We start from the raw sequence: 25224 nt of genomic DNA on the forward strand, positions 1-25224 counted from the left end.
AAGTAGGAACTTTGCTTAAGAATGCAAGAATTAAAGTGGGAGAGATTGATTAGAACTTTCTCCAATGGGCCTGGCGCTTGTAGCTCAGTGGGTAGGACACCGGCCACATACACCAGAGTTGGTGGGTTCAAATCCAGCCTGGGCCCACCAAACAATGACAATTATAACCAAAAAATAGCCGAGTGTTGTGGTGAGCGCCTGTAGTCCCAGCTACTTGGGAGGCTGAGGCAAGAAAATTGCTTAAGCCCAGGAGTTGGAGGTTGCTGTGAGCTGTGATGCCACAGCACTCTACCCAGGGTGATAGCATGAGACTGTCTAAAAAAACAAACAAACAAAAAAAACTTTCTCCAATGATTTCATATGTAGTCTCAGAAGTGTTATGTTTCTCTCTCAATATTTAAAATAAGATTGATGTTACATTGTCCCTCAGTATATAAAAATAGGACTGACGTTTTCCTTTTAATAGTGAGAGACAGGACTTGCTCAGACTCTGAGGAATGAGTTTCCTCCAATCAGGACTGTTGACATCTAGGATGGAAAAATTGCCTAAATTATGAGGTATGAATTCAATTCAAAATACGAAAAAATTGGGATGGGTGTGGTGGCTCATGCCTGTAATCCTAGCACTCTTGGGGGGCCAAGGAAGGTAGAATGCCTCAACTCAGGAGTTCGAGAGCAGCCCAATCAAGAGCGAGATTCTGTCTCTACTAAAACTATTGAAACTAGCTGGGTGTTAAAACAAACATCTGTAGGGCGGCGCCTGTGGCTCAGTCGGTAAGGCGCTGGCCCCATATACCGAGGGTGGCGGGTTCAAACCTGGCCCCGGTCAAACTGCAACCAAAAAATAGCCGGGCGTTGTGGCGGGCGCCTGTAGTCCCAGCTACTCGGGAGGCTGAGGCAAGAGAATCGCTTAAGCCCAGGAGTTGGAGGTTGCTGTGAGCTGTGTGAGGCCACGGCACTCTACCGAGGGCCATAAAGTGAGACTCTGTCTCTACAAAAAAAAAAAAAAAAACATCTGTAGTCCCAGCTATTCGAGAGGCAGAGGCAAGAGGCAGGAGGATCATTGGAACCCAGGAGTTTGAGGTTGCTGTTGAGTGATGACGCTACTAGGGCACTCTACCTAAAAATTTCCTATTGGGATTAAGGAAAAAAATAGAGAAAAAAATTACCAAAAAATTCATTAATATTTTTGGATTAATGGTAAGAATGTCTTTCGATGCTAGAGACTCCTTAAATCATCCTTTCAGTCAGGAAATCCATAGAGCACACTGGGTCATCTTACAAGCCCAATTCTTTCTGGGAGGCTAAATTCTCACACTGTATAAACAAACCTCACGGCAGTGCCTGTGGCTCAAAGGAGTAGGGCGCCAGCCCCATATGCCAAAGGTGGCAGGTTCAAACCCAGCCCCACCCAAAAAACCGCAAACAAACAAACAAACAAAAAAAACCCTCATGACTTCTCTCTGATGTGGTAGAGGGAAATCTACTCTATTTAGGATGAACTCTCTGGCATCCTGAAGTTCACTTCAGTTAGGTCCCCTCACACCTTAAGTAACCACATATCCTATGGTTGGGTCTCACACCAGAAAATCATGTATTTCCATCTTCAGTCAGGAAGTGTCATTATCACAGAGTGGAGTGTACCCCTTGTCCCCACACTTCAAGTGGGTATCCTTATACAAGTGGGGCAACTTTTATATTGTATCTCTACCCAAGACAAATCTTATATTCCCAGAAGTTTGTACTTCCTGGTTGCTAGTCTTTAGTTTTTTTGTGTGTAAGATGGGAGTAATAGCACTTATTTCAAAAGACTAAAATGTTAAGAATTAATACTTGGAAAGGCTTAGTTAAGTACTTAGTAATTCGCGGTTGTGTTTTAAAATCTCCTTCTCTCGTGGCGCCTGTGGTTCGGTGGGTAGGGCACTGGCTCCATATACCAAAGGTGGAGGGTTCTAACCCAGCCCCAGCCAAATTGCAATAGCCAGGCATTGTGGCGAGCACCTATAGTCCTAGGTACTCCAGAGGCTGAGGCAAGAGAATCGCCTAAGTCCAGGAGTTGAAAGTTGCTGTGAGTTGTGGCACCCATCGCACTTTACCAAGGGCGATTAAAAAAAAAAAATCTCCTTCTGTTGAACAGCTCACCTTATTTAGTTAGCAGAAACCCTCACAACCTAAGTCTTTTTGCTCCTAAGAAATTTCCTGGTTCAGCGCCCATAGCTCAGTGAGTAGGGCACCAGCCACATACACGCAGGTTGGCAGGGCCTGCTAAACAATGACAACTGCAACCAAAAATAGCCAGGCGTTGTGACAGGCACCTGTAGTCCCAGCTACTTGGGAGGCTGAGGCAAGAGAATCGCTTAAGCCCAAGAGTTTGAGGTTACTGTGAGCTGTGACACCAAGGTACTCTACTGAGGGCAGTGACATGGTGAGACTCTGTCTCAAAATAAATAAATAAATAAATAAATTTCCTAAGATTTTGAGAACTTCCTGTCAAGCTGATAACTTTGTAAGTCCTTCACATTACCTGCGGCCTTCCAACACAGGGCTTCCCTGTGCCCTGATAGCTGCATAGTGATGACCCTTTCTCAATATGTACAGTGAAAAAGAGGAGTGGCTCACTCCTGTAATCCCAGCACTCTGGGAGGCCGAGGCAGGTTGATAGCCTGAGCTCAGGAGTTCGAGACCAGCCTGAGCCAGAGTGAGATCTTGTCTCTAAAAATAGCTGGGCGTTGTGGCAGGTGCCTGTAGACCCAGCTACTGGGAGGCTGAGGCAAGAGAATCGCTTGAGCCCAAGAGTTTGAGGTTGCTGTGAGCTGTGACACCATGGCACTCTGCTCAGGGTGACAAAGTGAGACTAGGTCTCAAAAGAAAAAAAATGAAAAAGTCAGTCTCATCCTAGAATTTCTCCCACCACGTAGTCCCTCACACTCCCTGATGACACCCTACAGAGGCAGGGCACGCCATGCAGGAAGGATTCGGCCCCTGTACCTCCCTTGACTCCAATGCCCTCCGCCTTACAGGATAGGCCCCCACCTTTTTTTTTGTTTGTTTGAGGCAGTCTCACTATGTCACCCTCGGTAGAGTGTGGTGGCATCACAGCTCACAGCAACCTCAAACTCTTTGGGCTTAAGCGATTCTCTTGACTCAGCCTCCCAAGTAGCTCTACAGGCACCTGCCACAACACCCGGCTATTTTGTTGTTGTTGCAGTTGTCATTGTTGTTTAGCAGGCCCAGGGCGAGCTCGAACCCGCCAACTTGGGTGTATATGGCCAGCGCCCTACCCACTGAGCCACGGGCGCCCCAGGATAGCCGACAGGATTCCTGTGGGCTCTTACAGGGAGAACCTCTCTCTTTCTTACTGAGTGGTGTTGGGTTTGATATCTTCGTGACCCCCTGCCCCTCACCAAGTGTAGCAGCCCCGCTGCGCCTCCAGGAGGAAGGGCACCCGGCCTGGCTCTCGGCCGAAGGGTAGCAACACATGTGGCACGTTAAGTTTGTTGGCCAAAAGCTCAAGCAAGAATAGAAGCAGCAACAGGAGGCGGTGTAGAGGCACAAATGAAAGCAGCCCGAAGTCTCCGGACCCCGGGCCCCAGGAGCCAGACATGGCAACTGCCGGGTCGTAGGCTGCGGCTCAGCTACGGCCGCGCCCGCCCAACACCAGCCAATCCATAGGCGTGACGTCATCGAGAGGCGGGCGCTGCGGCTTACTCGGAATTGTGGGAAATTTTTGAGAACCTTCTTTAACCTCCTTATGGAAACTTTAGGCACAAACCCTGCTATCCTATTAAAAAGCTTTCCAGGCTTGGCGCCTGGCCACATACACCGAGGCTGGAGGGTTTGAACCCGCCCGGGCCAGCTAAATAACAATGACAAGGGCAACATAAAATAGCCGAGCGTTGTGGCAGGTGCCTGTAGTCCCACCTACTTGGGAAGCTAAGGCTAGAGAATAGCTTAAGCCCAAGAATTTGAGGTTGCTGTGAACTGTGACACCACAGCAGTGTACCGAGGGCGACATAGTGATCCTGTCTCAAGCAAAAATAAAAAGCTTTCCAAAATAATGTATGGCAGATCTCCTTTAAGTTTAAAGGAAAAAGAAAAGCTTAAAAAAATCTTTCCCAGTTTCCTACCACGTTTAGCTCCTAGACCAAAACAAGTAATTTTTTTTTTTTTGGCAGTAATTTCCAGCCACTATTGGTTCTTGCCCATGAATGGAAAAACTTCGTCTCTAGCAAAAACAGCTGGACTTTTGACAAGGAAGCCATGTATTTTTTACATGAAGTTAGTCATGTCTCACTTCTAGGCCAGAGTGCAGAAAATGCCAGACCCCGGCCTGGCAAGGGCAGCTTTGAAAGCCATCCACTCATACACACCACCTGTAAGCAAAGACCTTGAGAACACTTCTTGTTAAATTTACTTGTCTTCTTCAAATATCCAATGGAACATTAATTCAAAGGCTGTTTCATGACAGTTTATTAAAACTACACGTTTATAGGAATGTGATCAATATCACATCCGGTTTAAAGATCATAATAGAATAAATCTATGGTTTATACAAATATGATTGCAAAGGAAAAAGTATAGTTTAGCCTAAAGATGCCAGTGTTAAGTAACCTATAAAAGGCCTGTCATTGTATTTTTTTTTAAGACAGAGTCTCACTATGTCACCCTTGCAGTGTTGTGGTGTCACAGCTCACAGCAACCTCAAACTCTTGGGCTTGAGCTATTCTTTTGCCTCAGCCTTCCAATTAGCTGGGACTATGGTCACCTGCCACAATGCCGCACTATTTTTTATTGCAGTTGTCGTTGTTTAGCTGGCCCAGGCCGGGTTCGAACCCGCCAGCTGGCGCTATAACTACTGTGCTACAGGCACCGAGCCTTAAGTATTATTTCTTCACATTTACCCCGACAATATATAATATATATAATCTCCAGTTCAGATGATGAAACAAAATGTTTTATATCAGACACACAACTAGGAATTTTAGAACTGAGTTTTGAACTCACTTTTGGTCTGCTTCTAAATTATTTGCTCTATACGGAATCCTACTGTAACAAACCAAGACCTGATTTTTAACGCAAATCTCATTCTTCTGAGGAGAAAACACATTTGGTTTAATAAATAAAAGGCAAATAGGTCTGAGAGTTGGAGGGACTGGTTCTTTATTTCAAAAAGACATATCAATATTCAGTATCAAAACAGTTGCACTACTGGTTTTCTCTTTGTCCCCATTGGCCCCAAAAAGACCATACCAAAGGAGAGTACATTGTAAGCCAATAAGCTGCAGGATGCACACCTAACAGGCCTCACTCAGAGGAACCTCACCAAAAAGCGGGGACTGGGCAGGGAAAGAAACTTTAAAAGATTTTCAGTACACTGCCAGCTCAAAGACTGTAGAGAGCTCTCACAACCAGATGGGGTGGCCAGGGTGCCCCAAACCAAACGAAGCAAGGTTTCAAATAATATAAAATTTTCAGAGTCTTGTACACAAGCTATTCAAGATTTCTCCAGCACAAACTGTTGCAAAGTACGAGGAGATGGCACTTTTAGACATAGCAGCTTCGGACCCAGAAAGGGTAATGAGATGAGTTTCTTATTGCTAAATTAGTGGCAAAAACATAATTTTCTTTAAGGCAGGAGAGCAATTATGTGGTCCACTCAACATAAGGAGCACATGATCCATTCTCTGAGTCGTTGGCAAGGGGGTAGAGACAGGATAAAAATCTGGTCTCAGAGGTCTTACCATCTTAATTTGGTCATTTCTAAGGAAAAAAATAAAAAATAAAAGTTGTCCAAAGATACCTTAAAGCTGAAAAACTCAACAGCATGGTTTTGTTGTTGTTTCCTTTTTTTTTTTTTTTTTGGCTAACTCCTCCTGGGATCACCTTTCTGGTTTGGCTGGTACTTTGAGGAGTGAGGTTGTCCATAGAGGAATCTCTCCCTGGGCTGTTTGGTTCTCAGTAAGGCAGGCCCATACCTTTTCCCCCTCTTCTAAGAAGAGGGCAATATGAATTAAACTGAAAAGTCATCTTCCAAAAGTGAGAAAGGGATTAGATTGCTGCTTCAAGAGCTGGGGAAGTATCTGGAATGTTTTACAAATGGTTGCCACAACAACAAAAAAGGTAGTTACAAAATGTGTACATCACAACATGCTTTTAAAGACATTTTGCATTGTGCTGACATTCCCTTAAATGTTGTTCCCAAAGATGCTCAGCCTCTAGCCCAGCTAGAATTTCTGGGAAGAGACAAGAGATAGTTTGGCTAAAAAGACATGGTGGTGGGGTGGGTAGGGAATGGAGGGAGTGAAGAAAGGAGAAAGCAGCCTTCCAGTTAAAGATCAGCCCTCAGTTTAAAGGTCAGCTTCAGGCAGGCTGGCCTCAGGTGGAGTCAGGGTCAGAGGGAGAAGCGTCAGCAGGGCGGGACTGGGGTGCTCTACATCTCATTCAGGTCAAGCAGAGTCTGGTCCAGCATCCTTTGTGTACAGAGGTGCTCCTCTTTGGTACATTTCAGTTTATCTAATGGGGGTAAAGGAGAGAAGTTACAAAAACTAGAAGTTTTAAGGTCTGCTCACTTTGAGACGTGCTCCTGTTGCAGGGAAGCTACAGACTAATAAAGCAGGTGCCTTCTCAGCCACCAAAAGCAGCAATTAAATCAATCAGTGTTATAAAGCCTCTCTACCTTTCCTACTTAAGTTGCAGGTGTTGCTGTATTTCTGGGGGAAGAAGTGAGGGACCTTATCAACCATTTCCTTTCCCTCCTACACCTAACCAAGGCTTTCAGCTTTCTGTCACTGAAACAGGGAGCAAGCCTTAAACATTAGCCAGCCACTTTTCTAGGCTTTACCTACAGGACAATACCTTCTTGAAATGACTCACTGGAGTATAACCTTTGCAAACAAGGACAGGCAGAGCAGAAAAAAACAGAATATCAACTTGAAAAGAGCACAAGAAGATCCTCATACGCTACATACTTTCTCCAAAAGGCAAAGGGGAAAGGGATAATTGGTGGTGTAAATAAAAGAGCCCTCACAGTAAAGTCAAAGAACCTCTAAAGAAAATAAAGCCAAAAACATGATTGAAACATATAAGCAAAGCCTTAACTGTGATTTTTGCAGATCTACTATCCAGAACTAGCCTGTGACGGAGTTACTTGCAATTAAACACAAAACCAAGAAAAGGAAGCAAAAGGGAAAATATGACGAGGAAAACCAGAGGCCGAACACCAAGGACAATCTAACCTGCCTAACAGGCCAACCACTCTGACTGCTCTAGGGAGGTGAGGAAAATACTCAAATCTTCAACTCAGAGAAGGTGATGGCAGACTCATTTATACCCCATACTCTTCTCTTCTTTTCTTTCTCTTCCTTTTGTGTCACTCAGAAGGGCCCATCCCTGGGGCTGCAAACGAAGCAGTTACAACATCTTGTCAAGTCCATCCTTTTATTGGTAGAAGATGTCCATGCAAGGGGACAAATCCTACAATGAGTGTACAAGTGAAAGAGCAGCAAATAAGGGTGTAAAAGAGAAAATTCTCCCGAGTTTTCTCACTATCATTTCAGGCCCCTCCCTTCATCACTCATAATCTCTTCTAATGGTATAGAAATGTAGTATTAACTATTCCAATTTTACAGTTGAAAAATTGTAATTTACTTTTAGGAAATCAATATTCTAACTGTCTCAGTTAGAAAACAATTTGCTTAGGGCAAAATAATAACTTTAAAAAAGACAATCAGCTTTGTGTTGGGGTCCAGGTCAGAGATGTGGGCAGTAAGCTCAGTGTAATAGGCCTCAGAGAGCCCTGCCCATCAGTCACACAGATCATGCAGCGTTAGCTTCAGCTCATTAGAAAGCAGGCGGTTTCGCTCAAGTTGGCTGTAGAGACGCTCTGCAGCAGCAGTGGAGAGGAGAGAAAACAAGAGAAGGAGAGGAAAAAGAGGAGGAGAAAGAGAGAAAGGTAAAGTTAGTGTAGAACTAGAAGTAAATTTTGAGTCTTTCAACTAGCTGGTGTATATAACATGCATCTGTAAGGCAGGATGGGTACAAGGAGGATTCAGACAGAGGGCAGCAAGAGTCAGTCGGTTGGTGGAAAGACCAACAGAGGAATAAAAAAAGAAATTCAGACTGACAAGTTGGTAGGAAATTTTAAAGGAGGAAAAAAAAAACCATTCCACAGTATTTATTCCCTGGATTGAGAAACTAAGACAAATGAAATGGGCAAAGGAAGGAATATAGTTGGCTTAGAAGAAATGCCAATAATCAGGGCTTGAAAGGAACCAAAGTGAACAGCTGAACATTTTTCCATTAGAGCATTTAACACTGCATTATGACTGGGAGACTGTGATAAACATTCACTCAGCTCTCCACTTCCTAATGCTTCTTGTTATAGGTACTGTGTGCCAGGACCTCTCTTAGTTGCCTATCCAACAAATATCCAATGTCCCCATTTTCTCTAAAAGAATCTCAAATCTGTTAGGCTCTAGAGCAGCGGTTCTCAACCTGGGGTCGCAACCCCTTTGGGGGTCTAATAACCCTTTCACAGGGGTCACCAAAGTCCATCCTGCATATGAGATATTTACATTACAATTCATAACAGTAGCAAAATTAGTTATGAAGTAGCAATGAAAATAATTTTATGGTAGAGTGTCACAACATGAGGAACTGTATTAAAGGGCTGTGGTGTTAGGAAGGTTGAGAATCACTGCTCTGGAGTGTGCCTAAACCTAGAGAAGGGGAATGACTAACATAAGCCAATCAAGACATCCTGTTCTGATTTTCAGCCTCCCTCACAACTAAGGGTGACCATGTGGTCTAGTGATACAGCTAGACTTATGTGATAAAAAACAAATCTGGTATTTGAGCTACTTAAGTTATTTCTTCTCCTTTTTGTTTTTACAAAGTGAAACTGTTGCTTATGAGAAAATGCACTCCTGATGCCACTTCCCATCAGAGCACCTGGGACAGAGGGAGTGGGGTGTGGAGAGCGCAAACCCAGCTGAATGGCACGGAGTAACAGAAATTCAGGGACAGGAAAGCCAAGCTCCTTCCTGGCCTACTCCTAATATCAGCCCCTGAAGTTCACAAATAAGTTTCTTCCAGTTTTATGGCCTGTTTCAAAATGGTCTCAGGACCTCAATATGAGAGAGGTACTTTTCTGTCCTAAAATCAACTGCATCTGTGGGTATTGCTCAGGCACTCTGTCTTCTGGGCTGAAAATTTCCCCAGCTTCAGCAGGAAGTTAGGGGCCAGTAGGGTCATAATAATACTTGCCACTATACGTATATTATCAAAACACAAAGCATGTATGTATAAAAAGAACCTAGAGGGAATGGCCAAAAATAATAGTTGTAATAAAGAGGAAAATTAGGGTAAACTTTTAAAATTGCACCTTCCATTAAATGGCTCTCAGTAGGGGGGGTATTGCCTGTCTCCAAACCCCAGGAGAGAATCTGAAAATGTATGGTAAGTTTTTATTATTACAATGACTAGAAGGCCCTATAGGTATTTACAGCAAAGGGGGCAGCAAGATCACTCTGTACATCAATAGAATTATTCTACCCTGAATGATAAAAGTTCATCATTGAAAAACCCTACATAGGTTGACCATGTGAAATCTGAAATGCTCCAAAATCTAAAACTCTTTGAATGCTGACATGATGCTCAAGTACTCTAATAGGCATTGTTTTTTGTTTTTTGGAGACAGTCTCATTCTGTTACCCAGGCTAGAGTGCTGTGGCATTAGTCTAGCTTAAGACAACCTCAAACTCCTGGGTCCTAACTATCCTCCTGCCTCAGCTTCCCCAGTAACTGGGACTACAGGCATGTGTCATCACGCCTGGCTAATTTGTTCTATTTTTAGTAGAGATAGGGTCTAGCTTTGCTCAGACTGTGTTTTTTTTTTTTTTTTTTTTTTGAGACAGAGTCTCAAGCTGTTGCCCTGGGTTGAGTTCCATGGTGCCACAGCTCACAGCAACCTCAAACTCCTGGGCCCAAGCGATTCTCTTGCCTCAGCCTCCCAAGTAGTTGGGCCTGTAGGTGCCCACCACAACACCCAGCTATTTTTTGGCAGTGCTGGATTCAAACCTGCTGGCTCCGGTGTATGTGGAGCTGCCTGAGCGACAGGTAGTGAGTCGCTCAGACTGGTTTTGAACTTCTGAGCTCAAGGGCTCTTCCCACCTTGGTCTCCCAGAGTGCTACGGTTACAGCAGTGAGCCACTATGCCTGGTTCCAGTAAGAATTTTGGATTTTATTTTTTGGATTTGTGGTGCTCAACTGGTAAGCATAGTACAAATATTCCAAAATGTGAAACATTTATGGTTCTAAGCATTTCTGATAAAGGATACTCAACTGTACTAGTCTGTAAGTTCCACGAGGCCTGGGATGGGACCTGTCTTAGTAACTGAGACATATTTGATAAATAAATAGTAGGAAAATCAAATCTGTGGACTCATCTCTTAGATTTTCTGTAATGTTGTATCACACACAGACTTCAAGAACAGCCTAAACTTGGATATACCCAAGTCAGTTTGTTTGATTCCCACTTGGAAAGAAGGGTTTATCATGATCTTAAGCTTTAGCACAGCCTGTGGTCAATGAGGGTCTTTTAGAGAAGAAATAGAGACAGAGAAAGAGTAGGAACATTTTATTGCCTGAGCAAATCCCAGAAAGCAGAGATCCCTAGGAACTGCATGAGATTAAAAAGACAAATTCAGCTGTTCTCTCACCTTGAATCTAAGCTTCTAACTCTGCTATTTCTAGTTTTAAAAACTTAGGATCAGATACTACATTAGTTAAAGTTCTTGATTCTCTGATAACAGCAAAACAATACAAGAAAAGGCAAGGCAGGCAACCTTTTTGGTCTGGTGTTTCTTTAGCCATGCCCAATTAATTAGGGAACAATCCCCTGGAGATAGATTGCTTGAAAAATACTACATGAAAGGAAGAGACAGGGGCGGGGCTGAAGTAAGACTGCCCATCAGGTAACATGAGGCCCTGCCCCATTTTGTTCTTCCTCCCAACAATAATAACAATAGGCCTGTGGTTCTTAGAAATTAAGAGGGGCGGGCGGCGCCTGTGGCTCAGTCAGTAGGGTGCCGGCCCCATATACCGAGGGTGGCGGGTTCAAACCCAGCCCCGGCCAAACTGCAACCAAAAAATAGCCGGGCGTTGTGGTGGGCGCCTGTAGTCCCAGCTGCTCGGGAGGCTGAGGCAAGAGAATCGCTTAAGCCCAGGAGTTGGGGGTTGCTGTGAGCTGTGTGAGGCCATGGCACTCTACCGAGGGCCATAAAGTGAGACTCTGTCTCTACAAAGAAAAAAAAAATAATAATAATAATAAAAAAAAAAAAAGAAATTAAGAGGGGGGGGAAAAATAAGGGGCGGCTAAGTGCTTTGCTCTGATGCTTAATCTCGTCTCCATTGCTGATCCAGGCTAAAATAACACAAGGGCAGCTTCTGCAAGAATGTGGAACATTAAACCAAAGAGTGAATTTAGCACTACACAGTATTTCAATTCTCACTCTACTACCCTGTTATTGATCTCTGTTCTTGCTCACACTAGTCATGCCCACTGGGAAAAATAGGTAACTACCAGAGATATAACATCTTACTTTTCTTTTCTTTCTTTTTTTTTTTTTTGAGGCAGAGTCTCACTTTCTTGCGCCTGTAGAATACAGGCGTCATAGCTCACAGCAACCTCAAACTACTGGGTTCAAGCGATTCTCTTGCCTCAGCCTCCCCAGTATCTGGGACTACAGGCACCCGCCACTACACCCAGCTATTTTTAGAGATGGGGTATCACTCTAGCTCATCCTGGTCTCAAAGTTGTGAGCTCAAGCATTCCACCCACCTCAGCCTCTGAGTGGTAGGATTACAGGAATGAGCCACCAGGCCCAGCCCAACGCCTTACTTTTCTACCAGTCTTGCTCTCTATTCTTACTTCTTTCCTTAGAAGCCTTTCTCTATACCAAAGCCAACTCCTTCTGCCCAAAATACTAAATGTCTAGGCTGGGCATGGTGGTACATGTCTGTAATCCTAGCAATGTGGGAGATTGAGGCGGGAGGATCATTAGAACCCATGAGTTTAAGGTTGCTACGAGCTAGGCTGACACCACCGTACTCCAGGCTGGGCTACAGAGTGAAACCATCCCAAAAATAAATTAATCAATTAATTAATATTAACAAAATACTAAATGTCTAGAATTCTGCTGTCCAATATAAAAGCTACTAGCCGTAAGTGGCTAATTAAATTTAAATGAGCTAAAATAAAATTAAAATTTTAGCTCCTCAATCTCACGAGCCACATTAGAGTGATCAACAGGTATTGGTGTCTAATGGCTACTGTGCTGGAAAGTCAAAGTCTTGATAGCATTACCTGAATTTTCTTTCAATCAATACACTCTTCCTCCCCTTGTCCTTAATGCTCAAAATCCAACCTCAAATTATTAAAATAGCAATGAATGTCTCATTTTTCAGTTATCTTTCTTTTCAAACTATCTCTTGAAGTTAAGAACCACTGGAATTCATCCAGACCTGAATATTTTAAAAAACTACTCAATTATCTCTCCAACCAGTTCTTTTTTTGGCCAGGGCTGGGTATGAACCTACCACCTCCAGCATATGGGACCGGCACCCTACTCCTTGAGCCACAGGCGCCGCCCCAGTTCTTTTTTTTTATTATTATTACATTTATTTTTTATCGTTGGCGATTTGTTGAGGGTAGAGAGAGAACCAGATTGCACTGATTGTATTTGTTAGATGAAGTCCCTCTTATATTTTTAAGCATATCTTCTTTCCCTTCTGATTTCCCAAACCATGACTATGCCATGTCACTACTTTTTTTTTTTTTTTTGAGACAGAGTCTCACTATGTCACCCTTAGTAGAGTACTGTGGTATCACAGCTCACAGCAAACTCTTGGGCTTAAGCAATTCTCTTGTCTCGGCCTCCCAAGCAGCTAGGACTACAGGCACCTGCCACAAAGCCCAGATACTTTTTTTTGTTGTTGTTATTGTAGTTGTCATTGTTGTTTGGCAGACCCAGGCTGGGTTCAAACGTGCCAGCTCCAGATGTGGCTGGCGCCCTAGCCACTGAGCCACAGGCGCTGAGCCATGTCACTACATCTTTAACACCATCATTTCCTACTCTCAAAACCAGTCATCTTTGCCTGTTCCTCCTCACATTGAGTGATCAAGGCCATTCAGAATGTTTATCTTTAATGTGGTCTCTCTACCACAGCCACTCTAGCTCAGACCCTGATTATTCCTAGAAAACTGCAATAACCTAACCCACAATTTCCCAAAGTGTGGCATAGTCACTTCTGGTGGTTTGTATACAGTCATACACACACGTGTGTGTGTACATGAGTGTGTGTATAATACACAGTAATGGTATGTATTTATATATTTATGCAGTATGTCTTGGTTATTTTAATGTGCATTAGTAAAAAACACTTGGCATGTCAAACCTTTGATTTCAAAACAGAATTGTGAGACTGAGGGTGGTGGCTTATGTCTATCATCCTAGCACTTTGGGAGGGCAGAAAGACTCCTTGAGGCCAAGAATTCAAGACCAAACTGAATTAAGAGGGAGGCCCCCATCTCTACAAAAATTAGGAAAATTAGATGGGTGTGGTGGTGTGCATCTGTAATCCCAGCCACTTGAGAGTCTGAGGCAGAATTACTAAAGCCCAGGAGCCTGAGGTTGCAGTGAGCTATGACAATGTCTGCACTCTAGCCCAGGTGACAGAGTAAGACATTATCCAAAAATAAAACAAAAGGGTGGTGCCTGTGGCTCAGTGAGTAGGGCGTTGGCCCCATATACCGAGAGTGGTGGGTTCAAACCTTGCCCTGGCCAAACTGCAGCAAAAAAAATAGCCAGGCGTTGTGGCGGGTGCCTATAGTCCCAGCTACTCGGGAGGCTGAGGCAAGAGAATCGCCTAAGCTCAAGAGCTGGAGGTTGCTGTGAGTTGTGACGCCACAGCACTCTACTGAGGGCGACAAAGTGAGACCCTGTCTCTAAAAATAAAAAAAAACGCAAAAAAACTCAAAAAAACTACGAGAGAATTGCACAAAGAGATGAGATTAAAAACATATTTAGAAATGAGTAGATGTAAAGAAAACAATGTAAGCAGCTTACAAACATGACAAAAGCCATCAAAATGATAAGCAAATGTCTGGGATTTGGGAATCAGCACTTTAGTAAATCACTTTGCTAATCTGCTCACCTTTTTTTTTTTTAAGAGGCAGAGTCTCACTTTATCGCCCTCAGCAGAGTGCCGTGGTGTCACAGCTCACAGCAACCTCCAACGCCTGGGCTTAAGTGATTCTCTTGCCTCAGCCTCCCAAGTAGCTGGGCCTTCAGGCGCCTGCCACAATGCCCGGCTATTTTTTTATTGCAGTTTGGCCAGGACGGGTTCCAACCCGCCATCCTCAGTATGTGGGGCAGGTGCCCTACCCACTGAGCCACAGGCACCACCTTCACTTTCTAATACTTTCTTAATTTAGCTACAAAAGTAAATTTTTTTTTTTTTTTTTTTTGCAGTTTTTGGCTGGGGTTGGTTTTAACTCGCCACCTCTGGCAAATGGGGCTGGTGTATTCCTTTGAGGCACAGGCACTGCCCCTACAAAAGTAAATTTTTTTTAGACAGTCTCACTGTCTCCATGGGTAGATTGCAGTGGCATTACCATAGTACACTGTAACCTCAAACTCCTGGCCTCCAGTGATTGTCCTCTCCCAGCCTTCCAAGTAGGTAGGACTAGCTCAAGCCACCATGTCCAGCTAATTTTTTCTATTTTTTTTTGTTTTATTGAGACAGAGCCTCAAGCTGTCACCCTGGGTAGAGTGCTGTGGCATCACAGCTCACAGCAACCTCCAACTCCTGGGCTCAAGTGATTCTCTTGCCTCCGCCTCCCAAGTAGCTAGGATTACAGCCGCCCGCCACAACGCCCGGCTATTATTTTGGTTGCAGCTGTGGTTGTTTGGCAGACCAGGGCTGGTTTCAAACCCCCCCAGCTCAGGTGTATGTGGCTGGTGCCTTAACTCTTGAGCCACAGGCGCTGAGCCAATTTTTTCTATTTTTGGTAGCAATAGGGTCTCACTCTTGCTCAGATGATTCTCAGTTTCCTGACCTCAGGTGATCCTCCTGCCTCTGCCTCCCAGAGTGAAACAGGTGTGAGCTACCTCACCTAGCCCCAAATTAACTCTTATATGCTGCTCGTATCATAACATATGCCTGCTCAACATCTCCATTCCCATCGCTTACCAAATAAAATTAAAACTCCCTAGCCTGATTCTAGCAAACAACCTTGTCTTCTATATTTAAATCTACCTGTATAGCTATCACATTCTTTTCATCTCTATTCCTTTATTTCTCTTTTCTTTTATGGAGACAAGTTCTTACTCTGTTGCTCAGAGTGGAATGCAGGGCTATGATCATAGCTTACTGTAACCATGGGCTCAAGTGATCCCCCTGCCTCAGCTTGCTGAATAGCTGGGACAACAGGCATGCACCACCATGTCTGGCTAGTCATGAATTCCTGACCTCAAGTGATACTCCCACCTTAGCCTCCCACAGCATTGGGATCACAGGCATGAGCCACCATGGCCATCCTACTTTGTATCTCTTTAACCAGAATGCACAATATTCACCATCCTTCAACTCAACTCTGCTTGTGAAAAATTCAATTGTTTGGAATCCAAAGGAAATGAAGAAGCTTTAGCATGTAAGATACTTTATTAAGTATCTGTTACTCGCCTTCTTCCATGACTCTTTCCTAATCATTCCCACTGCAATCTCTCCCACCCCCTGAAACTCTCATGACAATTGATATTTGTGGCATTCAACATGAAGTATCTTCAGCTTTTTGAGTGGTGTCTCTCCTCTAGATTCTGAGCAACTTGAGGTAGGAATGGTGGTTCTATCTTTATTTCTGTCCCCATCTTAATACCCTATACCTAGAAGACACCAATTAAGTGTCAATCGGATAAATAAATATGTACCTTGATCTCAAAGCCTATCTGGCAGAGAAAAGTGGTACAGACAGAAAGAAACTTGAATTTGATATGAGACTTAAAGTTTTAGATTATAGGGAAAACCTTTCTACTTGGCTATATCTGTTTAAAAGAAAAGCAAGCTTTAAATATATACTTGATTGAGAAACAAAGTACTAAGTGATCGATGAGTAGGTACTTCGGTTGTGTTATACATATACAGCTATACCATCTAGATATCTCTGCTGTGTAAACTGGACAGGAGTTTCTGAAATGCTGATATTTAATTCCACCATATGAATCAAGAACAATTTCACTAGCAGAAATCTGTATGCGTAATAAACATTATTTGAAATAGTATGATTGGTTGTTTTAAGTTTTCCAATAATAATTTATCACTTGTCTTATATCCTACTAGCACATGCTAGGCAAGCCTCGAATATGTAGGAAAGGTTTAAAGAAGAAAATAGAAAATGGTTGAAAATTCTATCCATTATGTATTTTCTATAACTTGAGATGATATAATTAGTCAATCATAGCTATATGTGGATTTACTGGGTGTTCTGAGGATGCATCATTTGAATCACTGGTAAAGTGCAGAGAATGTATATCCAGAGTCACTACAGTGGTCTCAACCTTAACTACATTGGAGGAAGATCTGAAGAGAGAATGGAAACACTACAGGTAGGATGATTTAAGAACGCGGAAGTAATAATTTAGATAAACTTGTTCAGCTTGAGGAGTGAGACTAGAATTCCTACCTAAAGGAACTTCTTCTTCTTTTTTTTTTTTTTGTAGAGACAGAGTATCACTTTATAGCCCTCGGTAGAGTGCCATGGCATCATACAACTCACAGCAACCTCCAACTCCTGGGCTTAAGCGATTCTCTTGCCTCAGCCTCCCGAGTAGCTGGGACTACAGGCGCCCGCCACAACGCCCGGCTATTTTTTGGTTGCAGTTTGGCCGGGGCCGGGTTTGAACCCGCTACCCTCGGTATATGGGGCCGGCGCCTTACCGAATGAGCCACAGGCACCGCCCCCTAAAGGAACTTCTACTAGTCTACCACTCTGGTAGACTCAGATTAGCCATGTTTAAATGTCAAGAAAAAAAAAAAAAAAAACAGACACACACAAAAGTGGCTTTGATTATGTAAGTCAGAGGAGGAGGAATCTACACACCCAAGGCTCCTTCTTAGGGATAGCAGCTTTGTCAAGGACACAAATGCAGGGTGGCATGAGATTTAACAGTTTAACCTTTTAATTTGTGGTATGGGTGGAAGAGAATACATGAGTTGCTTTGTGACCCCCCATCGTAATGTTTTGGGGTCCAGACAGGCTGACCCAAATGGAATCCATAGCAAGTGGGGAGTTGGGCTCCCCGAGGAAAGGGGGGCAGATCCAGAACAGAGCAGAAACGTTGACAGTTATCTGTATGAAAAAGTAAGGATACTCTAGGTCAGAAGGACAAGCATCAACCTAGACAGCAATTGAGGAGAAAGGAAGAGGGAAAAAAGTGGTGGGAGGAGGAATGATAAAAGAGAGCCAGACACTTCAGCTGGAGACATCTGGCTTCTTTCCAGGGTTAGTATGAAAAAATACTAAGAGGCAGATTAGCATCAAGGATCAGGGATCCACAGCACACAGACGAAGTCCCCAATAACTCTTTTTGGTGCTGCTTACTACTTGGCTTGCTTCTAGAATTCAGCACAATTCTTAGGTGAATTTGGTCTTTCCCATCTTAGGTGCTACCCCTGAACATCAGTGGTATAAATCAAATACACCCAGGAGATCTGAATTTTGTTATGATATGTTATAAAGCCCACATCACTGGCTCTCTGAGCCCCATTTCCTTAGTTACATAGATATACACTCTTTTAGCAGTGTTCTTTTTGTGTTGCTGTTGAGGCAGAGTCTCACTCTGTCACCCTGGGTAGAGTGCTGTAGCATCATTATAGCCTACAGCAATTTCAGTTTCCTGGGTTCAAGCAACTCTCTTGCCTCAGCCTCCCAAGTAGCTGGAACTACAGCCACCCAACATGATGCCCAGCTAGTTTTTCTATTTTTAGTAGAGACAGGGTCTTGCTCTTGCTTGGGCTGATCCTGAACACCTAATCTCAAGCAATCCGCCTGCCTTGGCCTCCTGGAGTGCTAGGATTAGGGCATGAGCTATCATACCCAGCCAGCAGTATTCCTATTGAGAAGACTAAATAAAAATTACAGTGTAATGAAGAAACTCAGAATACAAGTAAAAAAATTACATGTCAATCAAGGTTCTACAAGTGATCCAAGATTAAATACCATCCCAGCTTTTACCAAACAAGTAACCAGCACCAATGTTTTAAAGATAAGAGTAGAGATTCTAGTTTCCAAAAGATAAACCCAAAGCACACTACACATAGCCTGTATTCCCACCCACTCACAAGCCAAGACCCCAGCCCCAGTGTGCTGTCAGATAGTTACATAGAGGTCATGTCATTGAGGGCGTGGTCCAGTTCCTCGCTAATGGCCTTGTACTTCAGTTTCTGGGCATAGAGCTCATCTGCACAGGCACAGGAACGGTGGGAAGAATGAAGGGACAGAGTGAAAGGTTTCAGAAGCAGATGAAGAGAGGGAACAATTAGAAATTAGGAAAAGTGCCAGGCACGGTGGCTCATGCCTGTAATCCCAACACTTGGGAGGCTGAGGTGAGTGGATTGCCTGAGCTCACAGGTTTGAGACCAGTCTGAGCCACAGCAAGACCTCATCTCTAAAATAGCAGAGGGTTGTGGCAGGCTCCTGTCATCCCAGCTACTTGGGAGGCTGAGGCAAGGGAATCGCTTAAGCCCAAGAGTTTGAGGTTGCTGTGAGCTGTGACGCCATGATCCTCTACCGAGGGCTACAAAGTGGGACTCTGTCTCAAAAAAAAATAAAAAAAAAGAAAAAGAAAGAAAAAAGAAAAAGAAATTAGTAAAAGTGTGTCTGTGGGTCTAATACCACAGTTAGGAAAACATCCATGCTGGCAGCCATGACTGGACATTTTCAGATTCACTGTCCCCGAGGACCAAATGCCCTTCTTGATGCCCCTCATCAGCTGCAGCAAAGGTTCAGAACCTAGACAGAGTCGTGACTAGAAATTCCCTTTGCCAAAGGCACTTGAGAAACAACCCCCACCCAGCCATCCAATTCCTCACAATGATAACAGTTAAATTTAACATTAGAAAAGTTAGAAAGTAGGGCGGCGCCTGTGGCTCAGTTGGTAGGGCACCGGTCCCATATACTGAGGGTGGCGGGTTCAAACCCAGCCCCGGCCAAACTGCAACCAAAAAATAGCCGGGCGTTGTGGCGGGCGCCTGTAGTCCCAGCTACTCGGGAGGCTGAGGCAAGAGAATCGCTTAAGCCCAGGAGTTGGAGGTTGCTGTGAGCTGTGTGAGGCCACGGCACTCTAGTGAGGGCCATAAAGTGAGACTCTGTCTCTACAAAAAAAAAAAAAAAAAAGAAAAGAAAAAAAAAAAGAAAAGTTAGAAAGTACACATGCATATTCAGATACTTCTCTACTTATCGACTGTGACCCTTAATGTGCTGAATGGCCTAAGAATAAGGCCTATTTGCGGCCCTTTGCTCCACAGTTGCCTCCCCACACTCTTCCCAAGAACCTCCTGCTACGGGAGAGCATACCAAAGGAGGATATCACAGAGTTCTCAAAGCAGAGGATTCTTTCCCTTGTCAGGATGCACCCAGCTGCCAAACTGCAGGGACAGAACAATTTAGAAAGCCCCTGGCATTGGTCAGTGCTGAGATATGGCTATTCCACAACTTCATTTCTTGCAGAGGCACCCTACAACTTTCGTGGAGTGAAATCAATGGCTTCCATTTAAACCTATACACTAAAGATTCAAGATCACTAAATTTAAATGTAGCCATTAGTAGTTTCCTCAAATAGAAGGAGGCAAATTCCAGAATATTAAAGTGTTATTAAAGAAAAAGATCAAGAGGCCAGGTGCAGTAGCTCATGCCTGTAATCCCAGCACTTGGGAGGCCGAGGCAGGTAGATTGCCTGAGCTCACGGGTTCGAGACCAGCCTGAGCCAGAGCAAGACCCCCGTCTCTAAAAATTAGCTGGGTGTTGTGGAGGGCGCCTGTACTCCCAGGTACTTGGGAGGCTAAGGCAAGAGAATCACTTAAGACCAAGAGTTTGAGGTTGCTGTGAGCTGTGATGCAATGCACTCTACAGAGGGGGACAAAGACTCCATCTCAACAAAAAAAGATCAAATGCAAAAATCCACTGCGATGGATTAACCTATTTTGTCCAGCTGAGGCATACGATGGGCAGAGATATATGCCAAGTCACTACCGGCTCTCTTTAGTGTACAGGAAGAGACTAATAGTTAATGAGCAAAGTGGTCTCTTCTGTATTTCAACCCCTCTCCCAGGTTCCATACCTTCCAAATCATCAATTGTCTTTTCCAGCTTGGCTACCGATCTCTCAGCAAACTCAGCACGGGTCTCTGCCTGGGGGGCATGAAATCAGTCAGAATTAGAGATAAAGACTGAAGAGGGGGCGGCGCCTGTGGCTCAAGGAGTAGGTCACTGGTCCCATATGCCGGAGGTGGTGGGTTCAAATTTAGCCCAGGCCAAAAACCAAAAAAAAGACTGAAGAGGAAAATCTCTATTTCTTCCACCGTCTACTTCTAGACTTTTTCAGAACCAAAGACAGCCAAAGTTCACATGCCTTATGTATTTCCAAATGTTTTGGTACCTCCCTGTAAATCCCCTTAGCTCACCTCCTTGAGTTTATCAGTAAGAATCTTTATCTCTTCCTCATATTTGTCTTCTTTTTGAGAATACTGCAAGAAAAATAGAATACAAATTTGAGAATAGAAATTAGTCACACAGACAATCCCCTCCTCCCATGTTTACTCTTACATTGAATATGCTCTTAGATTTATGCTAAATGGTCAAAGAGTATGAGTAATGACCTATTCTGAATAGGTCCTTAAAATCCAAAAATTTATGGCTTTAGAGCTTAGATAAAGCTCAGATTAAAATTCTCTGACTTTATTTTTAAAATGAACCTAGGCTTGATCTCATTCAGATTAACCCAAGGAAGTATTGTTCCTTTCTCCTGTTTAATGAGTAGTGACATCCCATGGATATATGGCTGAAACAGTCCCACATCATGTAGAGAAGTCATCTGTCGGGATTGCTCATTAGGTTTCAGAATTGATTCTGTTATTCCCATCTGTCTGCTAGAAAGTCTATTACAGCCCCTGATTATCGCCCTTCAGCACAGCAGTATTAGCCTGAGGAGTATAACTCCATGCACCTGAGACCACGAAGTCGTTTTTAACTAAAGCAATCAAACTGAACAGAAATTATCATTAAACCCTGAATCTGAATAGACAGTATGTATATAGGAAGAGGACACATCTCACTGGATTATACAAGGAATGGGTGCCTGCAGTCTTCCATCAAGGGCAGGGCTGGGTCCAGGCCCCAAAGCCTGTCACTTTTACAAACTAGCCCCTACCTTCTCCGCCTGAGCCTCAAGAGACTTGAGGTTGTTGGTGACATTCTTCAGCTCCTCCTCCAGCTCAGAACACTTACTGTGAATATTTTAAATACCACAGGAGAGGAAAAGGGAAAAGGAAAAGAATAAAAAAAAGGGAGAGACACATAGATGTGAATTGAACCTATATGTAGATAGAGTTGGAAGGCATGGGGGGGAAGGGGGGGAGAAATTCCTAGGTAACCTGAGCAGCATCAACCCTCCTCCCTCTGCCACAGAACATGTCAGGAGTTGGACCCTCCTGAGCTTGGAATTTTTGGATACTAATGAAGAAAGCACACCTGAGAGAAATCACTACCAGGAACAAGTCGTAACTTCTGCTACCTGGGTAGAGGTGGGAACTGATGTCCAACCTAAACAGTCCCCCAAATCACCCAAGGGAAGGAGAGACCCTGTGGAGAGGCAGTGAAGCAACTAGGAAATAACAGATGAAAGATGCTAAGTAAGTGGAAAGGAATGGAGCATTCCATGAAGAGATGAGAAAGCACTCAACAAATCAACCAGTGGAGGGGAGGCAGCTGCAAAACAAAAACAAAACAAAACAAAACTACACCGTACATATAACCTTGCTGTGGTTTTAATGGTTAGTACCTTTTCTTCAGCAGCGCTCAGACACTTCAGGTTCTGGTCCATCAGTCTGATCTGCTCATCCATCTCTCGGCAACGGCTGTTAGTGATAGTCATAGGGATTGCACAAGCCAGGGTGTAGGCAAGGAGAAAGGACAAAGAGGGACACAGCAAGAAAATAAACAGCAAAATGGGGGGAAGAAAAAACATTCAAAAAATGGAAAGAAAACACAATAGGCATGATATGTCAGGGAGAAGGGAGTGCACAGGAAGCACAAACGCACACAGCAGCATAAACTTTGTCATACAAGGCCCAGGAGGGTGATGATAGTTAACATCTGCCCTTGCCCTAAGGTTCCCCAGGAAACTGCCACAGTGGTAAAAACTGTATCTTAGGTCGATATAACCACTTTCATACCTCCAATAGAAACAGGCACCATGTAGAAAAGACCCAAAAGGGTCTTCCAGTGAACTATTCACCCTGTATTAATCTTTATTATCCCTCAATCTGTAAACCCTACCAACAAGACATAAGAAAGCTTCATTTGTCACCTGTCACTAGTCAAGAGTGTAAGGGAGCCAAAAGCCATTCTTAGGATCTAAAAAAGCACTACAGATTAATCCCACTCTCTAGGCCCTGTTTAACAAGGTTGATGGAATGCTAGTTTATTCATATTCGTGCCCAAGCCAAAGGAGAAGGGACAGAATGGTATGACAAGATTTGGGGAGAAAGACACTCACGACTCTGCCAGCTCAGCTCGTTCCTCTGTGCGTTCTAAGTCTCCTTCAATAATCACCAACTTACGAGCCACCTGCAGGAAAAGATCTCAGTATAGCTCAGTGAAGCAAACAAGGAGCCATTTCCCTCATGATTCTTTGCAGAAGCCTGACATCACTGAAGAGAGAGGAACGGACAGAGGATGACTTACCTCTTCATATTTCCTATCTGCCTCTTCTGCAATATGTTTCGCTTCTTTGAGCTGGATTTCCTGCAGTTCCATCTTTTCTTCATCTTTTAAGGCCCGGTTTTCAATAACCTTCATACCTCTGCCAGAAACAGGACAAATGAGATACTGACATCCTGAGGAGTTTGTCATCAGCTCTACTGCAGGAGACTCACAAACCCACCAGCTGCACTCAGGGGCTCATGGCTGTAATCCTAGCACTCTGGGAGGCCGAGGCGTATGCATAGCTTTAGCTCAGGAGTTTGAAACCAGCCTGTGCAAAAAAAAAAAAAAAAAAGCAAGACCTCTACTCCACTAAAATAGAAAAACTGAGGCAAGAGGATTGCTTGAGCCCAAGAGTTTGAGGTTGCTGTGAGCTATGACACCATGGCACTCTACCCAGGGCAACAGCTTAAGACTTTGTCTTGGCGGCGCCTGTGGCTCAGTGAGCAGGGCGCCGGCTGGCGGGTTCAAACCCAGCCCCGGCCAAACTGTGACAACAACAAAAAAAAATAGCTGGGCGTTGTGGTGGGTGCCTGTAGTCCCAGCTACGCGGGAGGCTGAGGCAGAAGAATTGCCTAAGCCCAGGAGATGGAGGTTGCTGTGAGCTGTGTGACGCCATGGCACTCTACCAAGGGCAATAGAGTGAAATTATGTCTCTACAAAAAAAAAAAAAAAGCCCATTCTTTTCTTTCTTATTTGGAGACATAGCCTCAATCTGTTGCCAAGGCTAGGGTACCATGGCATCAGCCTAGCTCACAGCAACCTCACACCCCTGGGCTCAAGTGATCCTCCTGCCTCAGCCTCCTGAGTAGCTGAGACTACAGGAATTACCACCACATGTGGCTAACTTTTCTATTTTTAGCAGATATGGGGTCTTGCTCTTGCTCTGGCTGATCTTGAACTCCTGAGCTCAAGCAATTCACCTGCCTTGGCCTCACAAAGCTTTAGAATAACAGGCATCCAGCCTAAAGTTCATTCCTTTCTGAAAATACTATAGCACTACTCCCATAACTTTTTTTTTTTTTTTTTTTAATTTAGGAGTCTTTCTGCATGAAGTTTCCCACTTCAATACCTTTTTTTATTTTTATTTTTTATTTTTATTTTTTTTTTGGCCAGGGCTGGGTTTGAACCCACCACCTCCGGCATATGGGACCGGCGCCCTACCCCTTTGAGCCACAGGCGCCGCCCTACTCCCATAACTTTTAAGTTATTTAAATTATTTAAATTTTTTTTCTTGGCTCAGCCGCCTGTGGCTCAAGCAGCTAAGGCGCCAGCCACATACACTTGAGCTGGTGGGTTCGAATCCAGCCCAGGCCCGCCAAACAACAATGACGGCTGCAACCAAAAAATAGCCAGGCTTTGTGGCAGGCACCTGTAGTCCTGGCTACTTGGGAGGCTGAGGCAGGAGAATCACTTGAACCCAGGAGTTGGTTGCTGTGAGCTGTGAAGCCACAGCGCTCTACCCAGGGCGACAGCTTGAGGCTCTCTCTCAAAAAAAATTTTTTTTCGGGCGGTGCCTGTGGCTCAGTCCGTAAGGCACCGGCCCCATATACCGAAGGTGGCGGGTTCGAACCCGGCCCCGGCCAAACTGCAACCAAAAAATAGCCGGGTGTTGTGGCGGGCGCCTGTAGTCCCAGCTACCCGGGAGGCTGAGGCAAGAGAATCGCTTGAGCCCAGGAGTTGGAGGTTGCTGTGAGCTGTGTGAGGCCACGGCACTCTACCGAGGGCCATAAAGTGAGACTCTGTCTCTACAAAAAAAAAAAAAAAAAAAAATTTTTTTTTCTTGCTTGGCGCCCATAGCATAGTGGTTGTGGCACCAGCTACATGCACTGAAGTTGACATTTGCAACAAAAAAATATCCGGACGTTGTGGTGGGTGCCTTTAGTCCCAGCTACTTGGGAGGCTGAGGCAAGAGAATTGCTTAAGGCCAAGAGTTTGAGGTTGCTATGAGCTGTGATGCCACAGCACTCTACTGAGGGCAACAAAGTGAGACTAAGTCTTAAAAAAAAAAAAAAAAAAAACTTAAATGGATAGTCTAAAGATAAAAAGTAACTCTCTTTCCCCACTTCTAATCTTGTTTACCAGAGGCAATCTCTTCTTTTATAATTCTTCCGGAAATGTTTTATATAAATATACGTAGGCTGGATGCAGTGGCTCAGGCCTATAATCCTAGCAGTCTGGGAGGGC

At 44.1% G+C, this 25224-nt stretch overlaps 1 protein-coding gene across 16 annotated transcripts in view; it reads right to left on the minus strand.

Annotated features, from left to right (window-relative positions):
* Window positions 1–5143: 5143 nt before the first annotated feature.
* Window positions 5144–25224, minus strand: part of TPM3 (tropomyosin 3) — a 38604-nt gene continuing 18523 nt past the window's right edge. For 2 of the 16 annotated variants that reach the window (XM_053592491.1, XM_053592495.1), the window contains 7 exons: window positions 23020–23137; window positions 22832–22902; window positions 21485–21560; window positions 20739–20801; window positions 20397–20466; window positions 18440–18518; window positions 5144–6513 (listed from right to left, as the gene is read on the minus strand). In XM_053592491.1, coding sequence (XP_053448466.1) covers window positions 6510–6513; window positions 18440–18518; window positions 20397–20466; window positions 20739–20801; window positions 21485–21560; window positions 22832–22902; window positions 23020–23137 — 481 coding nt within the window. In that variant the 3' untranslated portion in view covers window positions 5144–6509. Of the gene's footprint in view, window positions 6514–7361; window positions 7883–17214; window positions 17408–18439; window positions 18519–20396; window positions 20467–20738; window positions 20802–21484; window positions 21561–22114; window positions 22191–22831; window positions 22903–23019; window positions 23138–25224 lie in introns of those variants that run through there. The other 14 variants (XM_053592492.1, XM_053592498.1, XM_053592486.1 and 11 more) reach the window with 9 other exon arrangements.

The sequence above is a fragment of the Nycticebus coucang genome, chromosome 5 (assembly GCF_027406575.1).
Source record: "Nycticebus coucang isolate mNycCou1 chromosome 5, mNycCou1.pri, whole genome shotgun sequence".
NCBI classification, from domain to species: domain Eukaryota; kingdom Metazoa; phylum Chordata; class Mammalia; order Primates; family Lorisidae; genus Nycticebus; species Nycticebus coucang.